General features: G+C 49.3%; 1 protein-coding gene across 1 annotated transcript in view; it reads right to left on the bottom strand.

Annotated features, from left to right (window-relative positions):
* FLT1 (fms related receptor tyrosine kinase 1) overlaps positions 1 to 13,750 on the bottom strand; it is a 173,959-nt gene that overhangs the window by 23,551 nt on the left and 136,658 nt on the right. Inside the window, exons 18-21 of the mRNA XM_019447888.2 lie at positions 11,659 to 11,791; positions 6,896 to 7,000; positions 3,322 to 3,435; positions 2,469 to 2,557 (exon numbers count right to left, since the gene is read on the bottom strand). Coding sequence (XP_019303433.2) covers positions 2,469 to 2,557; positions 3,322 to 3,435; positions 6,896 to 7,000; positions 11,659 to 11,791 — 441 coding nt within the window. The remainder of the gene's footprint in view (positions 1 to 2,468; positions 2,558 to 3,321; positions 3,436 to 6,895; positions 7,001 to 11,658; positions 11,792 to 13,750) is intronic.

Below are 13,750 nucleotides of genomic sequence, written 5' to 3'. Positions count from 1 at the left end.
TAAACAGCCGCCAGAGGAAGGAGCCACAGGGGAGATGGGGGGACAGACTCCGTTGGGGGGGTACCGGGCTCCTGACCCCTGGCGAGGGAGCACTGCGGGCGGGTCGGAAGGCCTCAGCACAGGTACCCAGGGCCTGACAACAGGTGAACTAGAATTCCTTGTTATTGTGTCTCCCGGAGGCAGTTAGAGTTGGTTCTGCTCAATCGGGGACTGACATTTTATTGGTTACAAGGCCTCTCCTGGGGACACACAGGCAGCGGGGAGAACAGCACTGGCAAGGGTATGGGGAGGAACGGGTTCAACAGATCTGCTCGTGGCTCAGCCCCTGGCAACACTCTCCGGGCAGCCTTCTTCCTCATCCTCCCAGGGGTCACAGCCTGGGCACCTGGGTCTGCAGGGACCAGAAACTCGAGCTGCCTCACCCCCTCCTTGACTCCCAATCTATGCTCCACTCAGCTTTGCTTATTGGTAACCACCTCCGTGAAATAAATAAAGGTCTAGGTACCGAGCTTTCGGGACTCTGGCAGAATACGGTGACATTTATTACAAAGAGTATTCAACGATCCTGGGGCATCCGTTTGGAAAATGAAACATCCCGTTTCGGGTTTTCCCTTCACTCTCTCTTTATATTCCTTTACCTTCCGAATATGAAATACGGACATGTGTTTTCCATGAAAACGCAAAGTTCCACCAACAGGGAGGCGACTCATTAAAAATAGCCAGAGTAGGAAGCAAAGCTTTCCAAACAAAGGATGCACAGACCCGAACGTTCCCGCCCTGCCCGGGTCCCTGGGGTGTGCCGTTGCCTTAGTTCTTTTGAAGCCAGTCCAGGACTTCGGGACTGAAGGGACTTTGCACTGCTCTCAGCCCAGGCCACCACTTTCCCCTTTTTCTTCTGGTCTCCCCCCCTCCCCTCCCCCCACCCCTTCTCCCCCTACTCTTCCCCCCTCTCCCCGTATATGCTGGTAGGGCACAAAAAAAGCTTTGCATGGGGGAGTCCAGAGAACTGGGATTTTTCTCCCCGACTTCACCTCTTGGAGGGTGAATCACTAAATCACTAAAAGTCAAGCGAATCGTAAGCCAATCACTTGACTTTTCCGGGCACATCTCTCATGGGGGGAGAGTGAACTAGCTGACCGCACGCATCCTTTCCAGCTTCAGGATCCTTTGTTTGCGGTAATCTCTACACCCAACGTGGGGTTTGAACTCAGGATCCTGGGGTCAAAAGTCACAGGCTTTACCTACTGAGCCAGTGAGGTACCCCTTCAGCTTCAAGATTCGAATTATTAGAGTGCGTGATTTAAAACTGGGAACACTATGTTCTTGTATATATGGTTCCAAGTAGACCACCTGTGTCCTCGGTTGGGTCAGAGTTGGAGGGATGAGAGAATCGGCCAGTTGTCTGGCTGTTCTTATCTGCCTGTCCACGTGGCAGGTGGGTGTAGTTCTTGGAGGTGTGGCACTTTACCCGTCATCCACATCGGTGGCATTCGGTGGGATTCTCCTTATATTTCTATCTCGGTGGGCCAGTGATGACAGGGATAGGTAACACTTTGGGAATGCGTAGTTCAATAAAAAAAAAGTGATTCCCTCAATAGTGCCATGAGTTGGGTTCTGTTATTACCTCCGTTTAATAAATGAGGGAACTGAGATTGAGGGATTGAGTAACTTGTCCAAGGTCCCAGATTTTGAGCGGTGGAGACGGACAGGATGTATGATTCCAGAGTCTGCGTGTCAAACCACCACCCCGCATAGACTCATCACCAACGCTGCTGATCATCGGTTAATAATGTTGAACTATTGCTTCCCAAGCTGCTCCAGCCCAGAGAAGGACATAACACTGGGGGAACGGGTCACCCCGGCCAAGTTTTATTATACCTTCTCCGCCATTCAATAATCATTTAAGCTTTGTTTGCCTTCAGGACTTAAAGCCTCGCGTCCCTTTTGTTACGTAGCTTTATTTTAGTGCGTCAGGCTGGCTCCGAGCTGACGTGCGTGGTGAGGGTTTGGGGAAGGCAGAGTCAGGGCAGAGCAAGGGAAGGACATGATTTCTCTGGCTCCATCACTGGCCTCTCGTTCACTAAAAAGTCACTCAGTTGATTGAGGCCTTAATTTCTCTAAAAAAATGGAGACAATTCTACTTGCCATCATCTTTCAAGAAACCAGTCGCCAAGTGATGTGTGCGTGTGCGTGTGTACGTGTGGAGAGAGAGAGGAAAAAACCGATCAAGATGCTTAGATAGGTATTTAGGTAGATGGCTGCTGAAGTTTAACCTCTATCGCTGCACATGCTGGGATTACATATTCTCTGCACTGCCCACAAAAAGTGTGACATATTAGCATGCAAGGAAAACTCAAAAAAGGAAAAAAGCAGAGACTGGGTGCGAAGCTTGGTCATTCGTGGAAAAACAGAGGTTTCTCATGCTTTAAGCTGCTATAGCCTAAACCTCCCAACCCTAAGCTCCTTACCTTGTTGAGAAAGAATAAGTCTCGTTTGCTCTTGAGGTAGTTGGACAGATTTCCGTATTTGCAATATTCAACGATCACCATCAGAGGCCCTGCAGGTCCAAACAGATGGCTTATCACTTGTCAGTTCTCCACGGTGATGGAGGCGCGGCCAGCTACGGCTGGGTCTCTAGCTGGAGCCTCCCGGCTCTTGGCTGTTTTCTGTACCCACGGCTCCTCGGAACAGGTACGTCTACCCAACTACCCTTCACCTCTACTCCTTTTGTTGAGCTTGGATAACACTCATGTGCACAGGTCTCTTGCATCTTTCTTTCTGGCTTAAGCAGCGATCGCACATCTACACGCGAGCACGAACCTTGCATAGGGGAAGACCGGAAGGCCTTCAGGAACATGCTGGCGTCCTCAGTCATCCCCACAGCCCTATCCCGGCTGCTTGCCTCAGTGGAGAAAACCTGTCTGAAGGGAATGGCCCCTCTGGTTGTCCCCCGCATCGCCTCCTCCTGAGATCCTCCCAGGAGGGATTCCTTTCTCTATGGGAAGCTTCAAGGAATACTCAACCTTCTGTCCATTACCTCAGCTCTGGCCACGTCCTGAGAGAAAAAATGCCCTTCACTTGACCTGGAGCCCATGGGAAGGGTCTAAAAGGGAATCTTTCTCTTTAGAACCTTTCAATTGACTGTACAGGGAAGGCATTTCTAGGAGGGGAGCACCTTTCTGTAAGTGGACAAGTTGTCTGCTCTGGACACGAGAGGCTATTTTTCAGGAGGTGCGGAGGAACGAGGAGAAAGAGCTACGTGTCAGACTCTGCTCTTAGGATGTGAATGGAGAGAGGGAGCGGTCCCTCCTTCTCGTTTACCTCCTTGCTTGGTACAGGCTCCCAGCAGGTTGACCACATTCAGATGGTGGCCAATGTGGGTCAAGATCTTGAGCTCAGTCATCAGAGCTTTGTACTCGCTGGCCGTGGCCCCCTCTGTGTGAGAAACAAGGAAGAGTCAAGGCGACAGGACAATGGGGCTCTTTCCGCTGGAGGCGGCATTCCTGCCCCCCATGCTTGCCGAGGCTCAGACGGTTGCTTCACTAACTTCCCCACATTCTGCAGCAAGGCCAGGTCTCCAGACTGTTTTCATTACTCCCTCCCTCCTGAGCCAACATCCTTTTGATTACAGTAAGCCCCAGAAGCAGTGGTGGGGTTAGTCACTGGGCATTTCCTCTTGGTGGACCTGGTCTGCTCAGCAATGCGCTGACTCAGAGCTGGGCACCTCGTGAAAGCGCCTTCCAAAGGCTTCCGCTCTGCAGAACCAGGCGCAGCAAGAACCTTCCAGACAGGGGATGTGCCCACACCTCCCCTCTTTTTCTCACTTTCCCCTCTTTGAAGAGTTACAAAGAAGGAGCACCAGGGGTCTGCAAGAGTGGAATGGCCACTTCTGTAAACATCTTTGCAATGTGTTATTTTCTCCCTATAACCTTTTCCTCCCTGGAGTCTGCAGGGTTATCTCAAATTGTGAGGATCCATAAGCATCTGCCTTCAACTCCATTCTCAGAGATAAACAACATCAGTCTAAGCATTAGCAGAGTCTAAAGCCTAAATTAAGTTTGTTCTGTCTGTTTTTTCTTTTCTTTTCTTTTTTTTTTTTTTTTGGTCTTTCTTATTGGTCAATCCGTAAGACTTTACAAAATTTAACAAATAAAGTCCTACAATCTTGCTATAAAATATTCCAACAATATGATGTATATAGAGTAAAAAGTGAAAGCCACTCCAACCACATACCTCCCTAGATAGACCTTTTTCTTTGTATTTACAAACATATATACCCACATAAAGGTCTTTTTTTGTTTACATGAGTCATAAAAAAAAAAAAATATATATATATATATATATATATTTTTTTTTTTAATTTGCTTTTTTAATGTGTCAGAGACTTTTCCAATTCTTGTTAGTTGATTAATAGCATTCCTGGCATGTGAACGGTCTCCAGTTTTTTTTGTTTTCGTGTGTGGTTTCTATTTTTTTTTTTTTCCCATTACAAATAACACTGTAGTAGATGGTGATGTGTAATCTTTCTACACATGTGCAAGTAAGTCTGTAGAACAGCTCTGGAAATGGCCAAAGCATGTGGATGGTATTTCGTAAGCACAAATCATTTTCAGATCATTTTCTAACTAATAACCAGATAAACTCTAGAAGCTTCCCAACAGGGTTGGGATTGGCTCAACAGGAGACGCACAACAAATATTTGTTAGAAAAATAAACACCGTGAATACGCTTCTCTTTGCAGACATGGGCATAAGGCCCGAAAAGGTTAAAGGTTCTGCTCCAGGGTACTTTGAAAGAGCTTCTGACTCATGGCCTTTGTTTGACATTCTGTCTTTTCAATTTCTCCTAGAAACAGATGGCCAACCAATTCAAGCAAGAAAGCTGAATGAAAATGGTTTGGGGGGGATTTTATAGAGTGGGTGATTTGGCGATCTTTTTAAAATCCAGGCTAATGGCTTTAAAAAGATAAGCATTTTATCAAGACACCGTGTATGCTTTTTCTGTATTACGTACACTACGTTCTGCCGGCCTTTCAAATTTTTCAACTCAGAATTCCCCTCCTCCGACTCATCAATCCTTCCAGGCATTTATGCCCCCTTGGCACAGGGGAAAACCCAGCTCTCTTGTTCAGACCGCTCTGTCCCCAGGCAGGTGTTACCTTGGATCCACAACAGACGAGTGCGGGCACAAGACCATCTCTGCTGGCGATGATGTGTGGTCGTAGGCAGGGAAATGGGACAAGCTGAGGAAGCAGACGCTTCCAGATGGAGCCCCGACTCAGCTCAAGGGTGGATATTAGAGTGCCTCCATAACTCGGATCAGGGCCATTTTAGGGTTTGGGGGCCACAGGCCGCCGGAGGCCGGGTCTAGACAGCCCCTCTTCTGCAGCACCGTGGTGGGGGGAGGGTAACAGCGCTGCACTCAAACCCCTACTTTTGCCCTGGGGAGCTGTGGGGCCCTGCAGAGGTGATTTAACCTTTCTGGGCCATGTCTCCTCATCTGCAAAGTGGGGAAATAATATCTCCCTCACAAGGCTGCAGAGAGAAAAAGAAGAAGAATGGCAACCTCCTGTGGTTCAAGCTAATACATGAAGGCACTTAGTCTGGTGCCTTCTCACACAGAGGGCATACTGATGCCTCTTCTCTTCGGAGCCTGGGCCACGGGGCGTGGGGTGGCGTGCTGGAATGTAGGCATGCCACAGAAAGGCCTGCCATCCTCTGGGCAGTCCATTTGGAACAAAAGTCCGGATTTGTGGGCCTTGAGACTCCTTCCCTGGCTGCTTTCAGAGCAGAACTGTCAGGTTCCTTGGAGGGTTTTTATCAGAGCCTTTGCTTGACGAGGGCAGCCTTTTGAGGTGGAAGATATCATTGCCTGGGGCTCCTGCAAGAGGCCTACTTTTTGGTTTTAGAATCTTAACACGAGTGGGGCGCCCGGGGGGCTCAGTCGGTTAAGCGTCCGACTTCAGCTCCGGTCGCGATCTCACAGTCTGTGGGTTCGAGCCCCGCGTCGGGCTCTGTGCTGACAGCTCGGAGCCCGGAGCCGGCTTCCCATTGTGTGTCTCCCTCTCTCTCTGCCCCTCCCCTGCTCATGCTCTGTCTCTGTCTCTCTCAAAAATAAACATTAAAAAAAAAAAAAAATTAAAAAAAAAAGAATCTTAACACGAGTTGAAGTAACATAAAAATGCCATCACGAGTGAGGAAATGAAGTCTTTTCTATACTTCAGAAGACATCTGCATCCCTGAGATGTCTGATTTATACAGCTTTCCCCTATTCTCATTTTCATCTGTCTTGCGGGTGATCATGAATCACCGTGCGATTTGGCCCTACTTCCCCAGGGCTTCTCTGAATGGTTGTGTCTTTCAACACCAGAAAGATTATCTATCTATCCATCTATGTAAATTTCTAAAGAGGAAATGTGTTGTGTTTGGGACCTGACGCTATCACACAGTTCAGAGTTCTGATGGTCTCAATTATTCTGGCTTCACGATTTCACTTTAGAGTTAGGTCAAGCCCCAGCTAAGCCGTTGGGATTTACAACCCACAGCCGATTTCCCCTTAGAATGTCCTCGTGGATCCCTCCAAAATCTTGAACCTGTGGTTACAGTGAGCTTAAATCCCTGGTAGTTTCGAGCCTGAGATGTGAGAGGAGAAAGATCTTGGAGGTGACAGAAATCATTTTCCCGTGGACAGTGCTGGATGGTTTCATTTACAGGGTTGATTCAGCGCTCTTGCTGGCCTGATAGAAAACTCCCGAAGCCAAGGGGCTCCCAGCAGTAAAGACAGTGGTGTGGCCTGAGCAGAAGTAGCTTGTGTCTGTTCCCAGGCCATAGCTAACGTGTACCAGTGTTTCGGGAATCTAGTGGGTCGGCCGAAACCCAAACTACAGCCTCCGTACCTTTCAGCATTTTTACAGCCACAGTCCGGCACGTGGGGGATTTCTTAATGCCAAATGCGGATGCTTGAACCACTTTTCCGAAAGCCCCTCTTCCGAGTGACTTGCCTGCAATGAAAAGAAGACACTGATTTGTTTGCCAAGCCAGCAGGATGAGGACAAGTCTTTTTCGGGAAGAAGGTGCCTTTTGACCTATGTGTGTATGTGAGCCGTGTAGCTTTGAATGGAATCTCCAACAAACTGAGCCCAAAAGAGTCAAAGTAAGGGACACACTTCTGGGGTATCTTTCTTCCGCCTCCTCACTGGGCTTCTGAGGGGCCGTTATCCTTTGCAGCTAGGCCAGGCCCCTAGGATGCATTTGGTGTGGGTGGGTGACCAATTTCCTCTTCACAAAATCCTCCCAGGGGGGCGGGGGTCTCTTCCATTGTTTAATAACATTATTACCAAGACCTCCCTTTGTTTAACCTAAGCCCCTTTTCTTGCCTCTGAAGGTCATTTCTTCTGATCTGTTTTCAGCAGAAAGGAAGAAACCAGAGAATGGGGGTTACTGCTATTGGCTATCATAATGCTCCACAGCTAGAAAAAAATCACTAAGTCATTTCTCAGACTTGCTTGCCAGCCAAGATATTCTAACATGTCCTTACATGATGTACAGGCCTTCGTGGCTCAGCACACGAGTCTATCAACCAACCACTGGTAGTTAATTGGTTTAAGCTGCAGAGAAATGGTTGCCAAACGCAGTAAGAAAGTAAGGTTTCTTTCGTGGGACCTGTTATGTTCCGCCATAACAGCTGTTTTAACACGTTTCTTTCCTCACCCTTAAATGAGACCACTTGACTCAGAGGGGCACCTACCACGTGGGAATCTTCCCAGGACCTAGCTCAGCGCTCGGTGCAGAGAAGGCCCCTTGTGCGTGAATGCAGAATGAAGAGCAGCGATTTGGGAACTTGTGAGACGCTCAAAGCAGTCACGGGTAACTAGAGGAACCCCCCTGTCCCCAGTGGGTCGGAGACCGTGAGGGCGATGCTCCGTGAAGAGCACACACCGCCCCCCACCCCCCCACCCCCCGGAATACCTCAGTCCCCTTTTATATCAGGGGACTTTCTCTTGCACCATCAGGAAACAGGTAGCTGAATACAGCCTGGAGAAAAAGTACACCTCAAGCAGGATATGGCAAAAGGAAGAGTGAACCAAAGAAGTCACTCTTGTTTGGTTCTTGGTTAGGGAAAAAATAGCCAACAGAATGCCTCTGGTCACAAGTAAATCCCGGTAGGGAGAGTAATTTAACACTCCTCCCTCAGCCTAGTCCTCTTTATCTGACTGTTCTGCTAAGGCACCTTCAGTGAGTTAACGAACCAACCTTCCGTCCCGTCCTTACACTCCAATCCCTTCCCCCCAAGAGACATAGGTGCGTGTTTGTTTCTAAGATTCTTGTGAAGTTTGCCTGCTTCCTTATCACATTACAACTTTATCCTTCTAGGCACGATGACTCAGTCACATAGGTGACTTCCCCCTGCCCCTGCTTAGCATCTTCCGCTCCTACCAATCCCCCGAGGCCATCTAGTCAGGACACAGGAAAAATTCGTTTGCCCGTGTAATCAGAAGAGCCTCTTTGTCGCTATCTCTTTGCCTCTATCTCCTGGGGACAGATAGGAGGGAACATTGGTGACGCGACTTGCTTTTTCTCTGGTCAAAATGCCCCTGGTAGCGATGGGGAAAGGTCATTCCTCCTAGAGTGCGCACCATGGACAGGGACAGAGTCTCTGCTTCCTCCTTCAGCTAAAACTGTCCATGAAGTAGACCAGGATGGGGACTCTAGGTTGAAATAAAAGTGCCTTGGGTGGACCCTGCAGGACCGGGACGTGGAAATCACGTACAGAATGAGTACCAGTGGCTACCTTCTCCAGACTTGTAAAGATCGGTGTATTCTGGTTAAAGGCTTGCCCCTTGCTGTTTTAGGGCAAAAGAACGTGTTTCTTCTGCAGCGTCTTCTACTGTCTAATAGGAAAAGTGTCCCGAGCCTGACAAATATCAAGATGATCTCTATCTCAGGGACACCTCTCCACATACCGTGAAGACCCTTGCTGCTTGGGGGGCAGGCAGAACCCTTTTCCCTTCCACGGCCTCAGCCCACCCGCGTTCCCTCCTTAGCCATCACGGCACACTTCATTTTCACTGGTGTTTGGGGAGTTTGCTTCTGTCAGTGAGAATAAGCTCGTTCTCACTTGGCTTCCCTCGGCCTTTCCATCTTTTTTCTCTCGGAAGCCTGACTGCTGCCTCATAAAACAGCATGAAGCTATTACGGGCTCTTTGATCATCTGATGCCTCGGAATCCTTTGGCGGACCCACTGTTCCAGCTTCAGGGGAGCCAGGCTTGACCTTGCCTGATCCTTCTTTTCCCTTAAAATCCTCCTCGGTGTTACCCAAATGCCACTGACTGGCTTGTGAAAGAGCTAGGTCACTGCCATACCATGAAAGGCTATTGGAACCTCCTCCAAGAATGTCCTTGACCGGCCAGGGCCCCGGGGACACTCCGGGGAGGGTGCAAGGCGCCACTGCCACGCAGAGCTGGTCTTCCAAGAGGCAACACCTGCCTGGGCGCCGTCCACTTGCAAATTCCAGACTCCTTGTGTTGTGGCCTATATTAGGCAATGCTCACTTTATTTCGCAGTAGAAGATGCATTGTCTGACATTATCCCACCTCCCGTGATAAAATGGTAAGAGCTGAATTCTCCCTGACGTTTAGCGAGGAACCACTAACGAAACAGATTCCTTTTGTCCCTGGATTTCAGGAATTTCAACGAGAGCAGCACTTTTGAGCCAAACTCCTACTGCATCTATCAGGTACCATAAATTCCGACTTCTCTCAGCAGTGCTGCTAATAGTTACCGACAGAGTCCACACAGCTGAAAAAAAATCAGATGCGACGTGTCTGTGTATTTCCCCACACAGTGTATTCTTCTGTGTGTGTTTATAGCCCCATTATAACTCTGCCCATCAAACCAGCTTTTTCTCTCCATCCATCCAGACAGAATCTTGGTTACTGTCACTTGCCAGACATTACTTCAGATTACTTTCTGTCATGTATTTGGCTTACGAACCAAAAAATCTTGGGCCTTTTGCCCCCATGCTAGTAGGGGGAGCCTTCTTCTGGCCCTTGCAGCCACACTCTGCATTGAAAGACACAGTGAGCTGACTTGACACCCTTTCTCTCACCCATCAAAGACACTCCCATCCACATGAGCCAAATCATGACATCTGGCATCTCCAGGAAGGAAGAGATCCATAAGAAAGGTCTTCAGCAAGGAGAATCTCCTCAAACGGGATTATCTAAACCCACAGAGCCCCAGGGGAAATCTGGTGGAAGGATTAGCAGTGTCCCTCAGTGTGATATAGATCACAGGGATAGATACCAGGCGAAGGAGTGAAGAGATGGGATGAACAGCTCATCTGTCCTATACAGGAAGAAGCATGTCTGATGGTGACTAATAACTCTGGAAAGCAACGTGGCCTGAGAATGGCTTACGGTTGTGGGAAAATTATCTCAGTTCCTTGCCAAGGTCACTGAGGGGCTGGGCTAGCTGCCATATAATTTAGACTTGCAGAAGGAACTCATCTATGTACCACCTGCCCTTAACGACTCTAAATTCAGTTGATATTTCCACCCCCCCCCCCCCACACCCACCCATCAGCAGCCATTGCTGGCTTTTGCCTGTCTCTCCAGCTTCTTACTGATTTCCAGTTTTCTTCCCCAAGCCAAACAGAACATACTCTTGGGGCCAAGTATCCTTTCTCATGTAAGAAGAAACCTAAGTGGAATCATTTCAAGGCCCGAGCTGTGGGGGGAGGGGAGGCAACGCAGTTGAATTTAAAACAACAGGCTCTTTTGCCGAGGGTGACAAGATCCAGGAACACTGGGTCCACGAGTTGGGTTCCTAGTTCCAATTATTAATGATTCTGGCACACACAGAGCGACTGGAAATTTTTCAGAAGCCACTATCCAAAAATTTTGGGCAAGAGTAATCGCGGCTCCTTTTGTTCTGTACTACTGAGGGCCGGAGATCGATTTGCATTGTGAGGTCTGAGCTGGGAGGGGTGGGGGGGACTTGGGGGCGAGCTGAGGGAAAGCACGGTTGCCTGGTGTTTACAGCATCTACGCTACCTGGGAAACAACAGCCCGTGCTCTTCAAACCTGAAACGCTAATGACCCCCAGCACTTTCTTCTCTGTCTGGACATCCTGGACCCCCAGGAAAACTCAGAGTTTCTAATCTGTGGATTTGTGCAGAGGGGTTTTTTGACCCCCGGCCTTCAAGGGCACTGACGCGTTCACCAAAGGTTTGATTGCGCTGTTCCTTGCCATCTTGACTTGTGTTCTAGGTTACAAATTTCTAAGTCCCCCAAAAGGTCATTAAGGGTGCCTGTGGTTGTAAGCTTCCTGATGGAACTCATCTCTGCCCTTCACCTGTCTCCTTTTGTGGCTACCTCCTTCACCCTCTGAGGCAAGACACTCAGACGCCTTTGCACCCCCGCGGCTTAGATGGGTGTCTGCTGCTCAGAGAAGGTGCTGGGAAAGTGTTCGGAGAAGGAGCAGGTGCCCTGTCCCCTTGTACTGCTGTCCCAGCACTGTTAGGATTGTCTACCCCAGTGCCCATCTCCCTTGCTAGTCTGTGAGCAGCTGGAGGGTAGAGCCCGAGTCTAGTTGACTTTTGCAGCCCTCAAACCACACGTTTTGCACGTTTAGGAATCTGTTGAACAAACACATTACCCAGTTTGAGTCTCTCCCGGGCAAACTCCCACTTGCTGGCATCATAAGGGAGCCGCTCACACTGCTCGTCCAGGGGGACTTCGTCTGGGTCCATTATAATCGACAGGTAGTCAGTCTTTATTTCCGAGGAAGACTGAGAAAGAAAGGGATCGCGACGTCACTGTCAAGGAAACAACTTACGAAACAAAAACCCGGATGCCCAATTTAAAACAGTACCTGGCAACACCTGCTGCTCGTTGAAACCGGGTGGTTGGGTACAGAAAGTCCCCCTCTGCAGACGCCCATGCACATCACACTTGGGTGTGCAACTCCCACTAAACAAGCCCTTACGGTTCTCACGCGGCTTCTCGGTAGACTGGCTTCACCGCACTGCCCAGATAACACGCGCCCAGGTTCTCCAGTGACCTGGGTGCTTGTTCTTAGACAATTGTCACATGATAGTCCTTCTCCAAAAAAGCATAAACGTCACTCCAAACGACCGACTGAACATACCTCTCCATGGCCATTCTGCACAAGCAGGAGCATACGTCACAAGGTGACAAGTGGGATTGAGGCTTTTCGGCATTTGCAACAATGGCGAAGTGAACCCAGGAGCCCTGGGACGGCTAAGAGGCATATTTCCTGTGAAGTGTTTAAATCTACTCAGAAGTCCTGGCCCCTCGGTTGCTGCAGCTGCCCGGAAAAACTAGAGGGTCCGTCAGTGAGAACACAGTAAGATTTACCTCCGATAAGAAACAGAAGTTGATTATTTCAAAGGCCAAGGGGTAAATTGGGTCTGAGATTCAAACACGGCCATGTCCTGATCGCGTTCGGCATCAGTAGGACGTCAAACAAGGCGGGTGTCTCCCTTCAGGCGCTTACTTTATCTTGGCAAGGCACATCGAGCCCAGAAAATATCCTTTATTTCAGGTCATAGATGAGTGGATGTGCATTTAGTGTCTTAGAGTCATAGCAGTGGGTGTACTGCCTGTTCATTCGGTGTAGAACTGATGATGGCATTTCTGTGGGCAGCACAGAAAGGAAGTACGCTTGCCCACCTAAGGTGGGCTTCGATCAGCCTCGCCGAGGAGTCGCATAAGCTGCGTTTCAATGAGTTTCGGGCCCGTCCTGCGTTGCCCTTCCCTCAGCAGGACCAGAGTTCAGGAGAGAAGACACCCTCTCCATACACACCAGGTCACGTTCGCCCACATTCTTCAGCTCTAACTCACCCTGCCCCGGGCTGTCACAGCTCACCTCATCCATCACTTGCAATCGGTCTCCTACTCACAGGAATTATCACTAAAACGTGTGACAAATCGCTCAAAGCAGAAAGACTGGCCCGGCCTCCACGACGAGGGGAAAACAGAGAAGGATGTGGAGCACATTCGTCACCAGCTACATTTGCCATCGGTGCCAGTCTTGTCGGGGCCAGCCCGTCGGACACTGGTGTGAGTCTGTAAGACTGGAAAGGAATACAAACCCCTATCCCAGCGTGCCGGGCGTGCGCTAGAGAAGCCGCTGGAAGAGGTTTCATGAGTACGCTTTTCTATGTCCAGTCGAAACAGTCCGACGAGAAACAATCTCCCATCTTCCAAGGGCACAGGACAGCGAGAGCCCAACAAGGGACCTCTCACTTTCCGGAGAGCGTGTGGGGAGCTGGGAAGGGGTGTTGAGAGCGAGGCAAGGGGCCGGGCAAAGAGAGACAATCTCCCCATCTGGCACCTACGGAATTTTATGGTTTATCTCAATCAGGCAGGTGAGAGGCAACACCACACAAGTGCTTGAGGAGAGTAGGATCGTAGAATCTTAGTCGGCAAATATTTATTCTTCTGATTGACACTAACACTGAGCAGCTACTAGGTGTTTGGCATGGAGGTTGCATAGCTAAGCGCTTTCAGAGGCCAGGCATTGAGGCTGGCGGGCCGGATCTGAGTCACAGATCAACTCTGGACCAGCACATAACCTTGGCAAGTTGCTTAACCCTTCTCAACCTAGTTTCCTTATCTGTGAAGTAGTGATAACGACAGTCCTTATCTCCTAGGGCTGTTGTGAATATTATGTGAAATAATCCATGCCAAGCTGTTAGAACAAGGTGTGGTATACAGTAAGCATC

Source organism: Panthera pardus, unplaced genomic scaffold (assembly GCF_024362965.1).
Source record: "Panthera pardus isolate Hobbes unplaced genomic scaffold, ASM2436296v1 HiC_scaffold_1, whole genome shotgun sequence".
Classification (NCBI taxonomy): Eukaryota; Metazoa; Chordata; class Mammalia; order Carnivora; family Felidae; genus Panthera; species Panthera pardus.
Note: the sequence above shows the minus strand (reverse complement) of the source record. Positions and strands in the feature narration are given on the sequence as shown.